We start from the raw sequence: 22,910 nt of genomic DNA on the forward strand, positions 1-22,910 counted from the left end.
GTCTCTCAACTGAGATTGTTGAGACCATTCTAAAAGCTAGAGCTCTCTCCATGAGGAAACTTTAAGCCTTAAGGTGACTTCTCTTGTATCATGGTGTGCTCAGCATCATGTTGACCCAGTCCACTGCCCTGTTGGGCCCTTTGAGTCCTTGGAGTCAGGGACTTGCAAAGAGATTTGCAGGCCCTCTCAGTTGTCTGTTGCTTAGATTGTTCCCTTGGACTGGTCAAAATGATATTGCACCTGAGGTCGGGTAATATTCCGAACATGCCTTTCTCGATTGTTCATCCGGTCATTCTTCAAGCCTTCTTCCCTCTGCCGTTTGACTTGTGGAGCAGGAGAGGCTTCACCTCGTATATCCAGTCAGGGCACTAAGGATTCACGTTGACACCTCAGGAAGTGTTGAGTAAATCCGATCAACTGTTCCTGCTACCAAGCAGTGTTTGCTGCAATGGATTGTTGATGTGATTTATTTTGTATATGAGGCGTGCAGTATGGCTCCACCTCTAGGCACCATTCCACTAGCCCAGTCCACTAGAGGTGTAGCCTCTTCTAAGAGACTAGCTGATCCTCTTCGTATACATTCATGGGGTTCAACAGTTTGGAAATGGATTCATCTGGTTTTATAGTGTGGATGTGAATGCTACCCCAGGATCTCCTTCGGGTTGATTCTTCCTTTTGAGCTTGTGTATTCTTTTCAAAACCTGTGGTGGAGGCGTCCTTTCAGTATGGCGGCGTGGATATTATGTTCCCATAGCGTCAATGAGACACAGCAATACTGTAAGCACGCCTGTGCGGCTTCTTCAGACAATTAGAATCTGGAGATTCTGTGACGTAGGTGCTCTTTTATGATCTTTGTGGTCCTGAACCTCCGTAGTCCAATAGGATTGAAGAGATTTCACACATGCTTCAGACCCCGTTTCAGAGTGAAGGTGTTCCCAAAGCGTCAACACAATCTCGTTTCCATCTCCGGGAACTGGGTTACATGTAACTCTGAGACGTTTCCATCATAGTTTATGTGGAAATCTTTTTACTATATATTGAAAGAGATTGCCTGCAGTTGTTACATTAAATAGCTATATATATTTAACACTTATATACATATGCATATGTTTTATGCAATAAAATAAATAAATAAATACAAATGTCTTACTTCTTTATTTTTATGAGACATCCCAAAACAATTCCAAAGCACATTTAGGCCTGTGATTTGGCATACAGTATTTATAAGAAACTATAACAGCAATACATTACGACTCAGGAGGTCTTTCCCTGGCCTGAGGGGAAAGAATTATCACTGTAATTTTCTAACATGGATATTTTCTCATAAAACTGCCACACCAACAGCTCTGCAACATTATCAATGACTTCAGTGACTAATTTGACAAGATAATGTCTTCATAAAGAGTTCCCCTTTTCTCTTCTTTGAGTGCCAAGGTAGCAACATATGACTACATGCTATAGCTCAGATTGCCATCATTCCAAATGAATGTGATATCTGTGACAAGGAGTTGAGCAATCATTTAGTTTCACAGAACTAAGCTCAAACAGACACTGAGCCTTAATGCCTGGTGCCTTTTGACACCACTCCATTTTGGCTCACAGAGTTTGCAGGTTCTCAGTCGGCAGGTTTTACTCAATGGACTATGGTACTATTAAGGCTACACAAGAACCGTTTCAGAGAGAAGCATAAATATATTATTGTTGTTGGCAATATAACAGGACTGATGCTAAGTTGATTTGTTTAATGTCTCAGATCTTGTGATGAATTGCCTAGTCTTGTTGCTCATGATCGTAGCTCAAGAAGAATTTTACGATGTTTAAAGCAATGAACCAAGACAGACAAGGTAATAAAATAAATTTCCTTTTAACATAAGTCTTGGACGATGGAATCATGTTCAGTGTAACACTTCATCCATTAGCATCCAAACTAACTGCTTTCATGGCAAATAATGGTTCAGATACTGCAATTTCATTTAGCACATGTGCAGTGAAATTACAGTATTGTTGTGTAAACTCTGCTTTCTGTGCTGCCGAATCCCGAAAGCTGGATCTTTTCTCATCTTTATGTGTCTGGATTTGCTCAGTCTGGGGAATCTACATAAATCCCAGAAGGCTTTCACCAAGCTGGGATGAATAGAGGTGGCCGCTTTATTCTGCTTCTGTAAAATTCTCACAATGTGAATCACACAAAACAGACATCCTCAAAAGTTCATTCAAGGCAAAGAAACAAAATGAAATATTCTCTTGTGTTTATCTCTTTTGTTTATGCCTTGCTGTTCTCTCTCTTTTTCCCTTTTTTGTCCTTGCAGGATTTTATCTCTCCTTGTCATTGTCTTCTTTCTTTCTCTTCTTCCACACACACACCTATTGATGCAAAGTCATACAAAATGCCTCCGTTAGCCAGGAAATACATGCACCAAACACTGACACACTACCTTTTGACACACTATGTATTCCTACATCACAGCATGCAGTTGGATTATCTCTTCTGATGCAAGGGGTGGAGCACGGTTTGGAACAGCTGATCATCCCTAACGAGGGGGCAAGCTGGTCATTAAATGGGTGCTAATACTGGAAAGTGGAGGCCATTAAGTCTTTTTTGTTGTGGTTATAAAACCCTTAGGAGCCTCTTGACCTGAAACCCTTATTAGTTTCCAAGCATTCAGAGCCATCCTTCTTATCACACTGGCCCTACTTAACATCTTCATAACAAAAGAACAGACAGAAAGAAAGAGAAAGAGTGAGATAAAGATAGAGAGAACATTAGGCATTAAGAACAAAAAGCCCCTGACACTTAGAGTACAGCAGAAAAAAAAGAAAAGAAAAAAAAAGTCATGCTGGAGCAGCTGAAAATGAAATGACTAATTAATCTGAGCATCGCCAACTTGGACATGACAAAGAATCTTCTAAAACTGTGTGAGAAAATTCTAGACAAAATATGAAAACATCTGCAAACCACTCAGTTTTCAAAAGCAACACTGGGTACTGTACTTAAATCAAAAAATATTAGTACAATGTACTTATTGTGTTGATGTTGTATTGAAAAAACGCTTTTGCTGCTACTGAGGTGGGAATTGGGTAAAGTTACGGACAGGTTTAGTGGTATGGGTAGGTTTAAGGGTGGGTTAAAAGGGAAGGGAAGGGTCAACAGTGTAATTAGAGCTGTAATTACATAAATTAATTACAGATGTAAATGCATGCAGGTAATTATAATAATAATGCAAGTATAATGTATAAAACAACAACATGTAAGTGCATTGTATCAAATGATTGATTTAAATGTTAGTACATAGTAATTAAACATAGGCCTACCTAACATAAAGTGGGACCCAACACTGACATCAGCGAATTTCAGAGGAAAGCTGTCTTTTTTCCTTCCTTGCTGTTCTCGTTTAAGGCTAAGCCTGCATGAATGTGAGAAAAGGGCACTAAACAGGCAAAAGCTCACATGAGAGAAGCAGTGCCTTAGCATCACTGTAATTGGCTAATTATGCTGTCACAACTGTGCCACAAATCAACTTGAATGTGTCACACTGATAGAATTGTATAGACTAATTACAAAGTAAATAACTCACCCACTCGGATATAACCACTTTTGGTAATGTACAAACTGAAATAACCTGAAATAGAATTAAAACATGAAGTAAAAGTGCACCTCATGCCCACAACCATATAATGTATAAAAAGATCACTCAAGAGATGCATTCCAGATCAAACTGGTCGAGTGTAAATGCATCTGGTTGTTGAAACTACATATGCATTTTACTCCTCCCAAAATGTTAAAAAATAAACATGTGAGAGCGTGTAAATTGAATCATTTTAGCTAATCAGATTGCTATTGTAACGGTCACTTCGTGCTTTTATGGTAATTTGAGGTAAAATGAGAACTGCGCATGTGCGTAGAGTGTCAGTAATAGATTTGACAGGTGAGGAGAAGAGATAACCGCTCTACCGACTTTTGTACTCTTTCTTTTATTTCCTTTTATATTTGTGACCAGACTTGAATGTTTTTGTATACTTTTTCTCACTCAATCCCCTTGTATGCGGACGAGTGTGACGTTTAAGTAATTTTTTTAAACGCGGGGAAAATATGCCATCTCTCGTCTCTCGTGCATCTTCCGACACCACATATTGTTTTTCTCTCTCTGGGCAATAACATCTCAACTTTGCGTTACACTATCCGGACGCATGAGGTGACCAGGTGTAAACAGCCCCCTTGATTCAGTGCTTCACAGATGTTCTGCTTCTGTTCAAGGACTCTTAATTTGAGTATTTTCAGTTCCTTTGTTGTCATAGTTATTGAGTTGGTTTCCTTTGCTAATTTGTTTCTATGGTTTCTGATTTGTTAATTGATTATGTTCACATGTGTCTTGTTTGGTTCCTCATTTAGCCTTGTGTGTGTATCCTCAGTTTCAGTTCTGTTTTGTCTGTCCTGGTTGCGTTAATGGTTGCTTTCTGTTTCTCCAGCGTTTTCCTGTTATCCTGAGTATTTTGCTTCTTCTACTGCTGCGACTATAGATCCTCGTCTCCTAGCATTTGTTAACCATGCTGTGACACAGTGAGGTTCAAATAATATTTGTGACTTGAATACCCTGAGAACATTCAAACATTAGACATTTTTAGGTTAACATTATTCACTATAGAATAGTCTAAAATAATAGGCAAACAATAAGCTAATTAAAAAATAAGTTACACAAAATATACATCTATAATAAAAAATTATACTATTGATTTCTTGTTGATAAGTATAAGATAAAATGGAATATGATTTCTTATACAAACCTAGAGAGGGGACGTTTCCTCATTTCAGCTCATCCACCACTCATCTTTCGGAGGTTGGAAGGTTTTGAGAAGGAAATATTTTAGGATGAAATGTGTGTGTTGATATGATATGTTAAGCCAGCGGCTGGAAGTGTATTAAAGCATATGTTTATTCGAAAGAGGGAGTCCCTCCAAAACCTCCAAAATCCACATATTCTTAAATTCATTGCCAAAACTGTGCATGTTTTATTACTAACCAACAGCAGTCAGGCAAAGCAGTGCTCTTGTGCTCCCATGTGGATGAATTTATAATTATGAAGAACCGGAGGTACATAAATCATAATCCCAGCATTCTGCAGCCAGTGATGAATAATGCAGCAGATATCATCCCAGGAGTTGGAATGACATTAAAAGGTTATGCTGTTTGGTTGTCAATAAAAATGTACACATTTTCAGTTTATTCATTTAAATGTCAGTGTGTTACTGATCTGGGAGTTTATGTTGATAAACATATAGGCTGAACCCAATTAGAGCGATTTTTAAAGTTCATGCCATAATTTAACAAGCAGCATACATATAAATATGTTTTTTGTTTTTTTCTTGGGGTTGGGGGGGGATGAAGACTGCTCTTACAAAGCGAAGACAGGTTGTTGTGCGTGTTTGGGTGCATGCGCATGTGAGAGTTTTTGTCGTGTGGAGTGATTCTCTGTTTGACAGCGCTCACATTTGTGTTGAATTAGGACTCAAAGGGCTTGAGTGAGGTCCGTTTGACTCTGGGGTTCACATACAGGTGGAAACAAAAGCTTCAGCGCTCTTCAGCTCTCTCAGCATGCTGGGTGGAGAAGAGAGGCACTGCCTGAAATGTGTGTCCTGTTAGAAATATACTGTTGACGTGTGGGACGTGATCCCCCCCGCTGTTATTCTCCAGTGTGTCCACACCAGTTCGTCTGATCAAAGACTCCAATGGTAACATGTTCTTTTCCTGGCTGCCTCAACTCCTCTAATCTTTTATTTGTTTATTTCATGCCAAGGTGATAGTTTGGAAATCTAACACTCGTTCACTCCGGGATTGGAGGAGAGGTGGTACCTCACTCTCTAAACATGTGATTTGTAAAGGTTTTCATTTTTTTTCGGGACTCATTAAAAGCATTCCAGATTTGAGTCATGATTTGGCTAATAGCTGTTTATATTTTTAAGAGGAATTTTTTATGTTTACATTTTCCTTCACAAAGGTGCAGACAGCTGTCTACATAAAGAATAAATAATCTCAGACAGGTATGTTTCTTGTCGACAAAATGACAGCGTGACTGACAAAATGTCAGGGTCTTGGGAAAACTCCAGCATTGCTTTTAATTCAACTTGATGTATTTTGAAAACATATATTTTTTGCACATGTTAAGTATTGTGTAATATGATTTTAGAATTTTACATTATAATTTATGACTCAAAATTTCTGCCAATATAATTTAATGTAGTTATTAGATAATAGATATATACACAACTTTTCTGTGTATATATTTGAAGCATATTGAAACTATTGGTAACACTTTATTTTACAGTGTCCTTGTTACATGTGTTACATGTACTTACCACAGTAATAACAGTAAATTATGCATAATTATATGCAACTAACCCTCAACCAAACCCTAATCCTACCCTAACCCTATAGTAAGTACATGTAGTTGCTTAATATTACTCAGTACTTACAAATACTTGTTACATGTACTTACAAATACCTTGTTACATGTTACAAGTTACTGTGGAAATAACTAGGCTATTAGTTATGCATAATTAAATGCAACTAACCCTAAACCAAAGCCCAATTCTAACCCTATCCCTACAGTAAGTACATATTGGCCAAGTTAATTATTGTTACACAGTACTTAAATGCAAAATTACACTGTAACACAGACACCTTAAAATAAATTGTAACCCAGATCTCCAACAGCCGCTTTAACTGAACCAAATAGCAAGAGTAGCATGCTGTTACAATCAGTGGTAGTGGTGCAACGGATCATCATTGATCCGTGATCCGTTCGGATCAATATCTTCGGTTCGGCACTCACGTGATCCTCGGATTGATTGATGAAAAAAAAGTTGTGCGCATGTTCAGTCCACACAAAGCGTGGTCATGGCGAGCGTTATGAACCGCAGAGAGCATGACGCCTCATTCGCGCCGCAAAACCTCCAGACGAGGTTAATTCGAATATGTGTTTTTTAGAGGGAATATTCGAACGTCATTTTTGAGCAATTTTGACAGCCCTATATGACAGTGGAAACACAAAGCATTGGTCCATGTTTAAAGGAAGGAGATGCCTTTTTATGTTGCACTTTAAGTTGTTTTTCATTAATTATGTTAAAAAGAAGATATGCCTTGTGCACTTTAAGTTGATTTTATATATTTTAATTTAATAATTTAAAAGTGTTAATAAAAAAATTAAATAAAATTTTGCTGATCCGAAAAATGATCCGATCCGTGACTCTGATCCGAGAAACGATCCGAACCGTGAGTTTTTTTGATCCGTTGCACCCCTAATCAGTGGTATGAAATCTGGAAAAGCAAGTCAAATTTCACAGGAGATTCCATATGAGCACAAAGAGCACAGTGTATCTTTCATTGTTGTGTTCTCAAATATTGATGACATTTTTTTTTTTCCCATTATGATTAGATTAAAAGTAAAACATTAATTAGTTTGAGAAAAACCACGATGTGAGTGAAGTGATCATTTCCCTATAAACAAGAATTCCAGAGAGTGTGAATCAGATAATTGGCTCCAGTGTGGTCTTAATATTTTCAATACGAGAGCCGCAAATCAAACCGACACAAACAAAGCGCTTAACTATCACCAAGCAGTGTGTCAACATCACATTCATATGGCAGTCAGCCAGAGCCTCCAAAGACAGGAACATATAGGAGACAGAAAAGGAGAGACATCTGAAACTTTATTGATCCATGTGCTACTGTATGTATTAATAGTAATGCTTACAGCAATAATGGTCTGTTCTGTTTATTGAACAATTATTGATGCAATCATATAGTAAAGTCATCAAAAGGCCTCAAGGCACTTTATTTTAGCCTGTGCAACTATAATAAAGTGACTGCAAGTTTAATGTACCCTTCAAGGAATATAGTTTTAACAAAAATTCTGTCACCATTTACACACGGGCATGTTGTTACCGCGTATTATTTTCTGTCACTCTGTTTCTCAAGCAAACCAACTATATTATAATTTGTATAAATTAAATATAGCCCACAAGGTAAATATACAACTTTTTTTTACAGTGCTTTTGCATTTTAATGAAAAGCTGAAAAATCCTAATCGTAATATTTTTGCATTATTTTCCAATTAAAATATCTAAAACTAAAAAAACAAAAGTTACTTCTTTGAAAAAAAATTGAAAATCAATTGAAAAAAAGTGATCAGTTCCCCCTTTTTGTTTAATTTTCAAAAAGAAAGTGATACAGGTTCAGAACAACATAAGGGTGAGTAAATAATGAACGAAGTTCGACTGACACTGCCAGAAGAAATATATGGCATGAAGTTTACAAGCTTCTATTTTATTGAATTTATTACTCTTAGTCTCTGCGACCAAACCACTGAATATCTTTGGCTGACCACAGAACCACCATGCTAACGTTCATCATTGGCTCAGTGATGAAGAAAATGCATATGTACTGTGGGGAAACTTTTTTTGCCAGTATTGATTTAAGGCCCAGAGCAAAAAAAAGGCTTGAAATGACGCAACATCCGAAAAACGCATGTGCAGGCACACATAAACTCTTACATTCCACTTACACACACTCCATGTCATACAACCACCCAAGCACACTCCCCATGTTTAACTTCGCTGAAAGACGTCCAAACCAAAACAAGGCTGATGTGGTGATATCCAATATTTTCTCATTAAGTCTTACGGGGCTCAGGGGCTAATCGCATTACTTAAAAGGGCACACACAGATTAAAACTAAACTAGCTATGGATGGGTCCTCTTCCATGTTTTTTTAAAAGGATAGCACCCCTCGGCGTAACTCCTTCTCTGATGGGCCGGTGTTAGGTGTTGGTATTGAGTCTAGTTCGGGCTGGTGGTACCGACCCCCGGTACAGGAAAGATCTCACGCCCTAGAGTTCATGACATGTGACTGTTGCTTTTTGACACTGAAGGTCAAGCCTCACACCTGAGATGGTGTCGGAGCAGACAGACATCACATGCCTGAGATGTTTCTCTTCTGAAGGATGTATGAGCTGTGAGTGGATTCTTTAGCTCTAAGTCACGGAATGCGGGTTTGTTTTTACCCCCATTTGATGTAGTGCACCACCATTTTGGTAACGCTTCACCAAGCGTGATGTTTCATTGATAAAAAAAAAAAAAAAAAAAAAAAAAACCTGTTATGCTGGCTTTTTAGTTTCTCTTTTTTACGCCTATGTTTAAATTTACATCAGTTTTAACATCAAATGTGTTCAAATATGAGGTGAAAAACATCGAAATCTGATGCTTTCAACACCTCTCACTCAAACTGCTGAATCAACAGCTGTAATCTCTGAATTATGTGCAAGAGGTGACGTCTTTTTATCTTCCCTCTGTCTGACAGGCTCAGAGAAAAAAAGGCCAATAGTGTTGAGTGCTGGACTAATATCCCTGATAACTGAGGAGAATTACCAATTGCCTCTAGTTTGACACTGTTTATACAGCACGCTTTTACACAGAGTGTAAGAGAGCGAGCATTAATCCCCGCTTACTTATTGGTATGTTCCGTCTTTTCAGGAAGAGAAGAGAAGATTGCCCAAACTACTACTGATAAAGTGTGCGAGTTTAACACATAAACGTTTGTTGAAGGTCAGGTTAACGAAAATACACTCATACCTAATAAACGGGGTGATACGCTGATAACTTCAACCAAATGCATCGGCGTGGAAAAAAAAAACATTAATCTACGTCAACTAATTCAAGCACTAATAGAGTGTTTGAGGAAATCCTCATGTTTGCAGAGGAAGGAAATGAGCGGTCGCTAGCAGAGAAGAGTCTGCTGGCTCTGTGAATTGTAATGTGAGGAAATCATTGTTGACAAATGAACGCTGACAAAGAGTCCTACATTCCAAACAAATAAATAAATGGGCAATAAGTATCGATTGGAGTTGAAATAATGTGATTATGTGAGAAGAAAAGATCACTAAATGCTATAAGAGACATGGAACTAGCAAAATAGAAGAAAAGTACAAGTTTTTGAAAATAAAAAAAATACAAAACAATTTTTTTATACAATAATAATAATAATAAAAGTGAGGAAAAACATGGCAGAATTATAGGCTATTGTAGACAAATATGGAAAAAAAATTAAAAGAGAAAAGTGTTTCTTTTAATATTTTATTTTGAATTCATTCATCAACATAAAATTTCTGTGTACTAAAAAACGTAATTATATATATATATATATATATATATATATATATACTCTGTGTTTGTTAACATTAGTTAATGTATTAACTAACATGAACTAACAATGAGTTATGCATTTGTTACGGTATTTATTAATCTTTGTTAATGTTAGTTAATACAAATCCAGCTGTTCATTGTAATTCATGTTAGTTCACAGTGCATTCCATTTACTAATATAACAAATACATTTGATTTTAATAATGCAGTAGTAAATGTTTAAATTAATATTAACTAAGATTAATAAATGCTGTAAAAGTATTGTTCATTCTTAGTTCATGTTAACTAAAGTAGTAATGTGTTCTTCTTGTAATGTGTTATCCAAAATTTATGTTGGTGAATTAATCTTCATTATCATTTTGATTTTAATATTTGTCCGAATATCAAACAAAATACAAATCGGCTACAAATAAAAAGTGGGGGAAAAATTCTAACAAATAACATCAAGCAAAGCAAAACCAAGATTCAAATTCTCTCTTCTAAGAACATTCTTAACGCGGTAACAAAACCAATTAGCTTCTCTCGAAAGCTATCACCTTACACTCTTTCCTCACGGCTGTACGTGTTTATCAACCTCTCTGAAAGCTAAGCCAAACTAAAGAGGGGAAAGAGACAAAACGCATCTGGTTTGGCTTTCTCCTCGACCCAGTCAATCAGACGAGTCATCTCACGCGCTTATCTCTTCCCGGGGTTTATCGGCTAAGTGGATGTGTAGCTACAAGTGAGAATAGCTTGTTTTGTCGGCTTCACTGATGAGGGTTTTCATCCACTGCGAGCATTCTGCTTCCCCAGCCTGGCTGGACGTCCAGGTAATCTTTCATTCTGTTAAGACAGATCCTGTTCCACTCTGTGGTTAGGAAGTACCACCATAGGGATGAGCTTTTTCTCCCACTTCCAAAAGCGTCTGTAATCTTCTTCCGTCATACAGGGCAACATTTAAATTATGATCATGCTTTCAAGGCAGATGACACGACTAGATTAGTGAGTCTGAAAGCACTTCAAAGGTAACGGGAACAAGGTGTGAGAGTGGGTGTCAGAGGGCAGAATGAATGAAAGAAGGGCAAAATGAGCAAACTGAAGCGGAAGAAGGGAAACAAAATTAGTCTGACAGTGAGTTGATTGTGGTGGGACGACATAATGTACAGCCGCTTTGTATTCGCTCCCATTGAGAGGCAGCCACCCTGAATCCTGCATGCCTGTAAAAGAGCAGGTGCGAGCCGAGCGAATGCTTCGTGTTTTCATACGGACAGGGTCGTATCACAACAATCACAATCTCTAGAATGAGGAAACCAGACGAGGTAGAGCATTGAAACAGCTTTCCCCAGCTGCCCTATGTGTGTTGAGGCTGTTTTTTCATCACTGAGGGCAAGAGGAAACGGCGTGTGCCAAATACTACCAATAGCCTCACATGTTGACAGTGCAATTTCCTTTCAGCTCTTTTAGGTGCAAGGTGATGCTACAACAGTGTTTTCCAGCTGTTATCCTCATAGAAAATTTAAATAAATCTTTTATAATATAATAAAATAATAACCAAATTAAATTCATAACGTCTAAACTATTAGTAAATAATAACTTAAATCAAAAATATCCTTAATTTAATCCTTTAGCAGGACGCCTTGACTTTTTGACTGTAGCAACTGCAACAAAGTACGATCTAAGACGGCGCATGCCGCCCAATCCGTAAAAAACATCACTTCTTTTACCGCAGATTGTTTTAAATCATGTTATGAAGGAAGAAATAATACAACTGAAGGGTTTTAGGGTGATGTCATTGTAATAACAGATTTTTCTCATTACTTTGGTAAAACATGCTGTTGTGATTAGTTTTCTCAGTTTTATGCCTCTCCAATAGCAATGTAAGGTATTTTTGTGCCTTCGAAAAGTAATAAAATGTGGTGCCATTTTGATTTTCAGAGAAAACAACTTGGATTTTCTGTTTATCAATAAGTTCAGCAAGTCTGGAGAAATTTTAAAAAGCCGGAGGCCGCATAGTGGACTGCATTTGCCTTGTTAGCAAAAGTGAATAATCCATTGCTGGAGGGTAGGAAGGATCAGTTTCCACCGGGATCCAAACAAGCAGGCAGAATTAATACCAACAGTATGCCTGTTTGAAAGCAAACAAGCCGTGCATGGAGTAAGTTTGAAGAGGAGACACTTCTAGGACAGGCCAAATTATCGTTCTTTATGTCCTGCAGGCATCTCGAAAAACCTATTTCAAGTATTAATTTATTTTGGCAGCAAGTGGAAAATTTGTGGTGATGAGCCAAGAGTATTTTTTAGGAGACATTGAGTGGAGTTTTTCCCAAAAAATATTCACTCTTTACTAGATTGATAACATTGTACTCAGGTGAACAGGAAATGGACTAAGTGTCAAAATAAGAATGAAAATCAGATTGCTCCTTTAACTTGATTTCAAGAAAGGAAATATAATCCCCTGCCAGGCAAAATGCAGTAACTACATATTGTCAAAATCAAGTTATGACCCAACAACTCAATATTTTACAATATTACTGTTTCACTTTGTCTAAAGACTGAAATTATGAGATTTAGGGCCAGATTTACTAACAGCTTGAGCCAGGGCAAACCCTCTTTTGGTGTAAAAAAAAACTACTGTCAGGATTTACTAAAGACTTCAAGAAATTAGCGCTGAAAAGACGTGGGCACAGTTATTTTTGAGGCTGACATTATTGCAAATGTAGGAGTTTTCCTTTCAGACGCAAAATTTATGGGAGGAAAGTATTTAAATGAATCAAGCAAGGTGATTTACTAAGGTTTGCGCTTATCAATTTACTGGTATTTGCTCTGTTATTTCCACTCCCATCTGTGCTTTTATGGAATTGTGCTCTCATGCTAATTTGCTCGGATTAGTAAATCTGGTCCTAATTGTGATTATTTTATTCTGTTAATAGTTTGAATAGTCACTTTATTTTAAGGTGACTTTATTACACTGTAATTACACATTTAAGTGCTGAGTAATATTTAGTAACTATGTAGTTATTATACTGTAGGGTTTGGTTTGGTTTAGGGTTAGTTGCATGTAACTATGCATCATTTATAGTTATTATTACTATAGTAACTACATGTAACATTTGTAACAATGACACTGTAAAATAAAGTGTTACCGGTTAGCTTTAGGGTTAATACCTTATTATAGTAAGTACATACATAGTATATAGATGCAAAACAGTAATGTAAAAAAAAAAAAAAGTGCTACCAATGCTCCTCTAATATACATCCAACTGTATTCTAATAAAGGGTAGAAAGTTTTCACTATCATTATAAATGAAATATTTTCCAGATAATATTTAATAAGGTTGGCTTTTATACATGGAAAATATAAAGCTGCCTTTATTTTAGGAAGGGGGTCCCTTGCAAGGGGATCGTCATATTTGGGGGTCCTTTAAAAAATATACAACTACAATCATAGAAAATGAAGTGTGACAAATGATAGGCTATTAAATCACTCCAAAAAAACTCTAAAAACTAAAAAACAACAACTTTAAAGCCTTTTTTTATTTTTATTTTATTCCAGTGTTGGTGTAGTTACTGCGTTCACTTTTGTAAGTTGTTATGCCCTCTCATCAAAATGCTTATTTTGTCTTGAAGTCTCCTAGCATCAGACCAAATAAACACTGTTGAAGTTGCTCAGAGAATGTGCATCAGCTATGCCTTGCCAACAGTTGTCTGTGCTTGAACAGCCCAAAGCATTTTGGTAGGAGGGTTGGGATTTATAGTTGAATAATACATGAGGAGGAGCCACACCAATGTCTCACCAAGGCCTAATGAAAGAGAACATGTCTGCACACAAATCAGTCATGAATAAACATCAGACAGTAATTAAACTTGGTGGCAGCAACTTTCTTCATTAGTAAACAAGCAGGAGCACAGCTTCCTGCGCATGGTGAGGATTGGGAATGGAATGGTAATTGGAGAGCCTGTCTGATATTGTTTGGCATCATTGGAAAAGAGCAGGCCTGGTCAGAGAAAAAGCTCAGAAACTGACCTCATTACCAGAAGTTAATTCCCTGGCACTTCATTTGCTGCAGTTGGTAAAGACATAGCTGTCAAATTGAGGCCTGTATCTCTACTACATAACGGTTAGAAAACTTTAGTTCATTCCTGATCTAATGACTTTTAAGCATGTGGAGTGCCTATAGTTGGTACTCAACCGAACTCTGAAAATTAACTAAAATATTTGAAATAAATATAGTTATAAAAAAGTTTAATAATATAGCTTTGGGTGTCTCTTTAGTATATAGCTTACATCGAACATAATGTCATCCTGAAGATGTGCTTCATGTGATGCTGTTCAATTAAATCTAGTAAATCTAAATTAAATGTATGCATTAAAATGAACAAAAGTGACAATAAAGACATTAAGAACGATACAAAAGATTTCAGTTCCAAAGATTTCAATTCTCTGTCCTTTTGCATTTTTTATTCATCAAAGAATCACGTTTTTTACAAAAATATTAAGCAGCACAACTGTTTTTAACATTGATAATAATAAGAAATGTTACTTAAGCCCCAAATCAGCATACTAAAAATGATTTCTGAAGGATCATGTGACACTGAAAACTAGAGTAATGATGCTGAAAATTCAGCTTTGCCATCACAGGAAGAAATGACATTTTAAACAATATTCAAATAGAAAATAGTAATTTTAAATAGTAATAATTTCACAATATTACTGTTTTTACTGTATTTTTTAGCTGCCTTGCTGAGCATTTCCCCAAAAAAAAAACGTTTTTAACAGTAGTGTACACACCTGCATTGTAACCTTTCTAAATGTTGTTTTATTCTGTTACATTGGCTTTTCAGAAATCTTTCCAAAAGAGCCAGTCAAGGGACTGATGATGATCATGCAGCACCATATTTTCATTATTTTTTAAAAAAGAGAACTTTTTTGTGACTATAGTGTTTATAGACTATATTTTCTGATTTGATTGTGGCTGTGATAAAGGATATGCTGTTTAAACTTTAAACGTCTTTCTTTTCCGCAGCCTGCAATTGTAACCTCCATGCAAGGCGCTGTCGTTTCAACATGGAGCTTTACAAACTCTCCGGGAGGAAAAGCGGAGGAGTCTGCCTGAACTGCCGGCACAACACGGCAGGTCGCCACTGCCACTACTGCAAAGAGGGCTACTACAGAGACATGTCGAAGCCCATCTCTCACAGAAAGGCCTGCAAAGGTATGAAGGGTACTGAATCTACACCCCATGGGCGCAAAAGGCGACTATAGTTTTGGTCTTAAGGGCCCAAAGTCTGCAACTTATCACTGAGGAAAGCAGAAAAAGCTAACGCTAAGTGATTAGCTGGCTGTTTTCTACACAAAGAAATTCACATAGTACCACAAAGGAACCAATTAGATGAGCCGGTAACTATTCTTAATGTGTTACCCCTCAAATGAGGGAGTCAGCGGGTCCAAAGGAAGAATTCTCACATTCCTGTGCTCCTCTACCCCCATGAGACTCTGTCAGCATGCAGCCCAAGGACAGGGATGTGGGTGGGGGAGGGGTTACATCTTTCTGACATAGAGTTATTGGGATTCATTTGGGGGATGGTTTGACAGGACAAGCCAAACAAACAGAGCAGAGGTGTGAACTGATCCTTGTTACAGGTCAGATGAGTGAGGTTAGGGGGAGGACGGACAAGAAGAGAAGAGGGAATGAGCGAGCAACTTTCCACAGGTGTGCAACTGGCTGGCGACAGCACGCTTACCTGGGAGCTGTCCAGAGGGAAAGAGACAAAAAGGCAGGGTGTTTTTGGCCTAACTTTGCCGTGGGGCAAGATGACAGGAGCAAAAAGCTTTGTGCAAACAAGCCCCCTGTCACACCTTAGCGTCTCCTCATAACAAGGTCCGTTCTGCTGCTGTCCGTGACGGCTTAGGATCATTTACTTCCAGCTTTAGCTCGGGGTAAAACTAGCTGGAAGTTAAAGATTCTGTTTTCCCCAAACAGATAAATAGGTAAATAAATAAAAGCGTCCATCAATCTGACAGTCAAGACTGTGGGGAATGTTTTTGCATCATGTGAGAATGTTATACTTGAAAGCTGAACAGAAGGTGTTTGTTTTCCCGCAATACCATCGGCACGCATGAGTCCTCATTTACAACATCCACACTACAACGCAATTAGCCTGATTCCTGCTGTCATATAGAGATAAATGCGGTTGTTTTATGTAGCTTTAAACTGATAGAGCTAGAAAAAGATTAGAATTTTTATTTTGTGTTTGAATTTTTAACTTTTAACTTTTAATAAATAAATAAAAATCGTGGCGTAAATTAATTTTTTTAACATTGATATTATAATTTTTGTAGCACATTTTGTAGTTTAGAATTTTATAAATATAACTAAATGTACCTTTTTATGGTGTATCTGTTATATGCCGGCACTTACGGATGTACAGAAGTGACATTTTTATGGCATATTATATTAAGATTTTTCATTGGTTAACATTAGTTAATGTATTAACTTACATGAACTAACAATGAGCAATACATTTGTTACAGTATTTATTCATCTTTTTTAACATTAGTTAATACAAATATATATTTTTAAAATGTTTTTATGTTAGTTCACAGTGGGTTAACTAATGTTAACAAATACAACCTTTGATTTTAATAACGTATTAATAAATGTTGAAATTAATATTAACTAAGATAAATAAATGCTTAAGAAGTATTGTTCATACTTAGTTCATGTTAACTAAGGTAGTTAATTAATGTTAACTAATGAACCTTATTGTAAAATGTTACCATTTTTTTATATTATATTTTGAAATGTAAGTATTTTGTAAATTTTACCAATTAAACTGTTTTTGTGTTGTATTTTATATATTAGTATTTTTTTTAAAACAGCATATGTTTAAATATTCCGATTATAAAATAATACCTTCGAGTTTTCAGATGAAGAAACTCATCTGATTTACAGTAGGCACAGTTTTCATTAAAAAAAATAATTAATTTAAAAGCGTGTTGTTTTTAGTTCCCAGACTCACATTACACCTGATGAATATGAAAAAGATAAATGAGCATATAATAATATTCTCTGCATGGAAAGGCATTACAAAAATGCATAACCTAACCAACATATCCATTCTACCATACTCCAGACTGACATTTACCCCTCTCTGGGCTCTCGTTTGATTCTCCTGTCGACTTGGAATGCAAACAGACATTCATCATCCGACTGTGTGTTTCGCTAACCCCCATGCTATGTGTCTTATTGAAGGAAGAGAACTTCTTTTTGTTTTCACTTCCTTTCTCCTGTGGACAAGACTTGATTCTTTCAGCATCCCATTACTCTCATTGGTGAGGTTTGCTCTGTTGGGATATGTTGGCTTTGTCAAATGATGCATTTAATTGCAGAATTTTGTACACACTTCCCTAATAGTGTGCAAATGGAAAAGATGAGTCTGAAAAAGGCCAAAGTTTTAATATGTTGTTTTAAAGTTTTGTGATAGAAACTCCATCACAGATTCACTGGAAGGGATTCAGTCGAGCTGGAATTTGATCGGTCTGTTTTTTGCAAGGCTCCCGTAATTAAAACCAAGGGTGAATAATCCTGCAGGTCTCTGATGACCCTGGTCCTTTTTTTCTCTAAAGTTTTATTAAAATGATCTGCTTTGCTTGGAAAGTTAATGAACTCTTCTGTTTCCCTGAGATTTGAGACAGAGGCCATGGAGGATTTCCCAGGCACTTGGAATTAGGGTCAACAAACCAAATGGAATTCACTAATGGTTCAAGGAAAACTCTTAAAAAAATAGCACACTAAAAATAGCTGCAATACTCTGTAGATTGTTACAGAATTATTAATGATAGATTCAAAATATGCATGTACTACTATGAAATATGTATTTCTGGATGGAAAAAAATGATTCCATCTGGATCAATTCTGGATTAAAAATGCATCATTATGACCCACAGCCATTGAGGACCTTTCCTAATGCAGATACTTCATTGTAAGGGAGATTAGCTGAAGATGGCAATTCTTCTGCACTTTTCGATTTTACCGAAAAGAGAAAGTTCCCAGTGCTTTGTTCTCTTGAATGTTTGCTGTCTGTTTGCATGCTCTCGCTTTCGTTCTTTCGCAACAATCATCCACATTTTTCTGTTTAAGTTCATTAATCTTCAGGTCTAACTGCCTCATCAGACTTTTGTGCTATTTTTTGCTAGGAACATTTATCAGCACTGTTACAATCTTTACCCGGATGACGTCAAAACCCAGAACACTAATTTGCCACTGGTTCTCTTGAGATTTTCCTATGGGGTTTTATAATACGTTTTTTTATTTTATTAATGAGTACAATAAGGTAAACACAACTTGACAATACTTTAACATTTTGCTCTACAACGTAAATCACACACCCATATCGAAAATGCAAATTTGATTTTTTTTTTTTATTTTTTTTTTTTTTTACGTTTGTTCCTAATAAGCAACTATATTGGAACGTTTGGGGTGTGTGTGCAGTTTACATTTACATTGTACATTAATTTACATTGTAGAATCATCAAGTATCGTCACGTTGTGTTTATCACAGACCTTATTTCACTTTTAAATTGGAAAACCCCATAGGAAAATCTCGAAGGAATTAGCGGCAAATTGGTCTTCCGGGTTTTGACGTCATCCTTGCACCACTCTATAGGCACACGCTTTGTTATTTCTCACATTGTGTATTTCAGTTTGGATACTTATGCCAGTTCCCTTCTGGGTCTCCTACACATTACGCACTCTTGAGGTCTTGAACACGGGAAAACACTGGCACTTTTCAAATGAGAAGGAGACCTCCTGTTAATCTGAGCTGAGTACCTCAAATCGAATGTTGCTTCATTTTAAATAGTTCTGAAAACACATTTCATCATGATTTACAAAATCTGTAACTTAAACAAGGCATTTTGTTCGTTTTAATCCTGAAATTTGCCAGAGTTAGAGCCCCTAATGTAATTACAATCAAACACTGTCCAAGTTATACAGCTGTATTAAGTTACATCAAAACAGATGTACAAAAAAAAGCATTCGTGGTAATTACAGAAAGGTGACAAATGATATGAAGCATGATATTTCATTCCCGCCAAAGAAAACATTTTCACAAGCTAAATAAGCGATTTATTGCAAGTTAATGGAAATAGGTGTAAGTATGTTGTAATATAAAGCACCTCACTCCCCTCTCACTCATTAATTTAATGTGTTCACCACATATTTTCTCTTTTCTTTTGACAAGTCACCACATTCTTAATCAGAGCAGTGAAATAGTGGCAACAATTTACTATAACAATTTACTTCAGTAAAACACTTACAGTATGCTGCTCTTTTACTGAGCTTGAATTCAATCCCGGCTCTTAGTGTTCAATGCCTTCTACACAACTCATTTCTGTAGACTTGACTACATTTGTAATTTTGGAACACCTTGAAGTATTTTCAAATACAGACATTTGAGTCACATATTTTGGATGTTCTATAAATAAATATCAAAATTAAATCCAAATGTATAATATAACAATAGGTATTTATTTGAAATATATAATGATAAATGTAAATATTCATAAATTTGATGACAAATGACTGTTTAATTTGTAAAAAGGCGTGTTTGGTTCATGAGTAATATGTCTTGTTAAAGGGATACCCTCAAATGGAAATTCTCTCATTATTTATTCATCTTTAGGTCTTTATTTCTTCTGTGGAACAAAATAAGAGATTTTTAAGGATGTTGGTGACCATTAGGGATGGGTATGGAGAATCGGTTCCATTTTAGAACAGGTTCCAAATGTCCAAGAACCCGGTGATTCGATAAGAAATTGCATTTTGATTCTGCATTTCCTGTGTGCGCATTTTAATGTGATTTTAAACCATTAAAGCGTAAAAGCTGCATGCACATCCAAAGCGCACTCACAGAAAAACAGATTTTAATGTGATTTTAAGCCATTCAAGGTGCAAGAAGACGTGCTGTTTTCTGTGTTGCGCACACATGTGTAACAGTTTATTGGGTCCGTGCAGCTCTTAAAGTGACAGCAGCCTAATATTCCTCCTGCCGTCTCTATAATAACTTTAATCAAACAGCAAAAGACAAAGAGAAAATTCAGGGGCTGTTCTTGACTGAATAACCTTTGTAACTATATTTGTAACGTATTTTTTTTTCATAAAGTGCAGTGTTATTTTACATTTAATTAGGGTTTATGTACCTGAATACCTGATTTTCTTATTACACTGTTTATTTCAATTGTATCTTTGTTCAATTGTATTTATTTGATGCGATTGCTAATTTTTTATTTGTTCTTTTTACTGAGTGTTTACTTGTCTTGCCTGAACTGTATATTAGTTAGGCCAGTTGTTTTTGCAATGGTATTTTTAAACTATAGGCAAAAGTTCCATCCGTAAGTGTTCTCCAGCCTGCTGATTTTTTTTCATGGTATTCAGCCACAATGAAATGTTTTGCAATAAGACTTATAATAAATGTGAATGATATCTACGTTTTTTTCTTTCGTCATTGGAATCGAAATTCAGAATCGATAAGAATCGGAATCGATGAGCGGAATCGGAATCATTAAAATTCAAACGATACCCAACCCTATAGTGACCATTGACTTCCATTGTAATAAAAAAGAGACATTTCTTAAAATATCTTCTCTTTAAGCGTAACCTATGATCATGATAATAATAACAACATTGTTACAGTCGCATTGTGTGTTTTAAACCCAGAAACAACTGCGTCGGACTACCTGAATGAAAACGTCACGTTTATTTTATACTTTCTGCGAAGTGGTATTGATATATTGAAATACACTTGTTATGGGCAAATGGAACATACCCTTTAAAATCCATAAAGAACGATGTGGAGAGTCTGTATTAGGTTAGAGCTTCTTATGAGACTTCAGCCCTCTGATTTGTGGCTTCATCCTTCATAAAGCACACTGTAAACACACAAAGTGAAGGCAGCTTTGCTTTGCAAGGTGCATCTTGTTCTTCTCTTTGAGTTGTTTGCTCCATCATTTTCCTTTACTGTGCTTAGGAAACTTTTGCTTCATCATTTCTCCTGCCCACTGCAATGGGTGACTCCTTTGAACTAGATTTGATTTGTTAAATGAGCCATTTTGTTTTAATACAGTAAACCACACTTAGATCACATAAGTGTGTGGTGTTCTGCAAACTGTCAACCACACTGAACTATTGTGACCCCATTGGGTGGGCTGTTAATAGTTCATCCATTTTTGGTTAGCTTGGAATCTTGGTTCAGTATTATATGAAATGTTTGCGTTTGTGTGGATTGCTAACTCTTAGAACTAGCAAGCTACAGAGAATGACATCAGCCTCTGATGGGATCCCAGGCAGAAAAGATGTTAGCCAGTCAATCTAATTGTGCCTTTAATGTGTAGTTGCCATGGGTTTATAAACAAATAGACAAAATAAAAGGCTCATTTTCTCCCCATCCTCATTAGGGTTCTGGGAAAAGCTAAGAAAAGTTAGCATTGAGTACGCTAGAAGAGATTATGTTTGCCGTGAGAGCTTTGTGGTATTTGTGGTCACACTATTACACCTTCCATTTCGACATGTGTCTTGCATTGTCACAAAATTTTATTTTAAACCACAAATAACCTCTTCTGTTGGGGATATGAAAATATTATGTTACATTACCTCACTTTTCGCCTTAGATAAAAATAAAAAACAACTTATTTTGTGGCTGGCTTCAATTAGATGAGAATGTAGTGCATAAAAATGACAAGTTTGGCAAAAAGCAGTTGTTGTGCTGGGAGTAACATCCATAATTTCATCAAATTATTATCCTAAAAAACATATCAGGGAAAAAAAACACTCTAAACATGAACTTAAGCAACAACAGACACTCAAAAGATATATAAAAAAAATCCAAAAAATCAATGGTGCTTAGAATTAAGCTGCTCTCATTTTCTCTTCCTTTTATCAGCTTCAGACATTTTTTTGTGGGCCAGCAGAAACTATAATCACTTCAATACTGAGCCTGGGCTGAGCTGGCCCACCTCCAACAACACACAAATTACCCCACCGTCTCTCAACATGATGCTTTTAATGGAGGAGAGGAGCTCAGACTTCAAACAGCAGCTTTAGGGTAAACTATTGGCAGGGATCTAAACTTCTCACATTGGGCAATCTGCTCTAATAAAGCTGCCGTGCGCAGATCTCTTTCAAATGGATTAAATGCTCTGATCAAGCACTCAATTTTTGGCCTTTACTCTTTAGTTGTTTTCTTCAGTGGAATATAGAAAGTACTCATTGTCTTCTGAAGCCATGTAATAGCCTTTGGAAAAGTGGAAATGGGAAAATAGTGATACATTTTCTTTAAAAATTCACCTTTTGTTTTCCACAGAAGAAAGCAAGTCATACAGGTTTGGAATGATGTGAGGGTGGTTCCTAAAAGGAAATAAAAAAAATAAAAATAAAAAAAAGAGTCCCATTAAGGCTTGTATATCAATAAACAACTCTCAGCTTGGTACTTCCGGACCAGGGACATGGCAGTAGTGAGAGTGAGTGGATGAGGAGAGGAAAAAGTGGATCCATATCTACTCCAGGAATCTGGTGTAGCACCAACACTTCACTCTAAGTGGAAAACCACTTAAACACTCTCCAAACAGGTTGTTATCAGGCAGCAGAAGCTGAATGTTTGAGAGACATACACCTGCACCCCATGTGTTTTACGTTGATTTACTGGTTGGCTCAGACTATCCGATTTAGACAGTTGTTGGG

The 22,910-nt window shown here is 36.5% G+C and overlaps 1 protein-coding gene across 2 annotated transcripts in view; it reads left to right on the forward strand.

Moving 5' to 3' along the window:
* Nucleotides 1-22,910, forward strand: part of ntn1a (netrin 1a) — a 71,005-nt gene that overhangs the window by 27,903 nt on the left and 20,192 nt on the right. For both annotated transcript variants that reach the window (XM_082136853.1, XM_082136852.1), the window contains exon 2: nucleotides 15,198-15,386. In XM_082136853.1, the coding sequence (XP_081992979.1) occupies nucleotides 15,198-15,386 (189 nt within the window). The remainder of the gene's footprint in view (nucleotides 1-15,197; nucleotides 15,387-22,910) is intronic.

Source organism: Leuciscus leuciscus (genome assembly GCF_965113295.1).
Source record: "Leuciscus leuciscus genome assembly, chromosome: 14".
Taxonomy (NCBI): domain Eukaryota; kingdom Metazoa; phylum Chordata; class Actinopteri; order Cypriniformes; family Leuciscidae; genus Leuciscus; species Leuciscus leuciscus.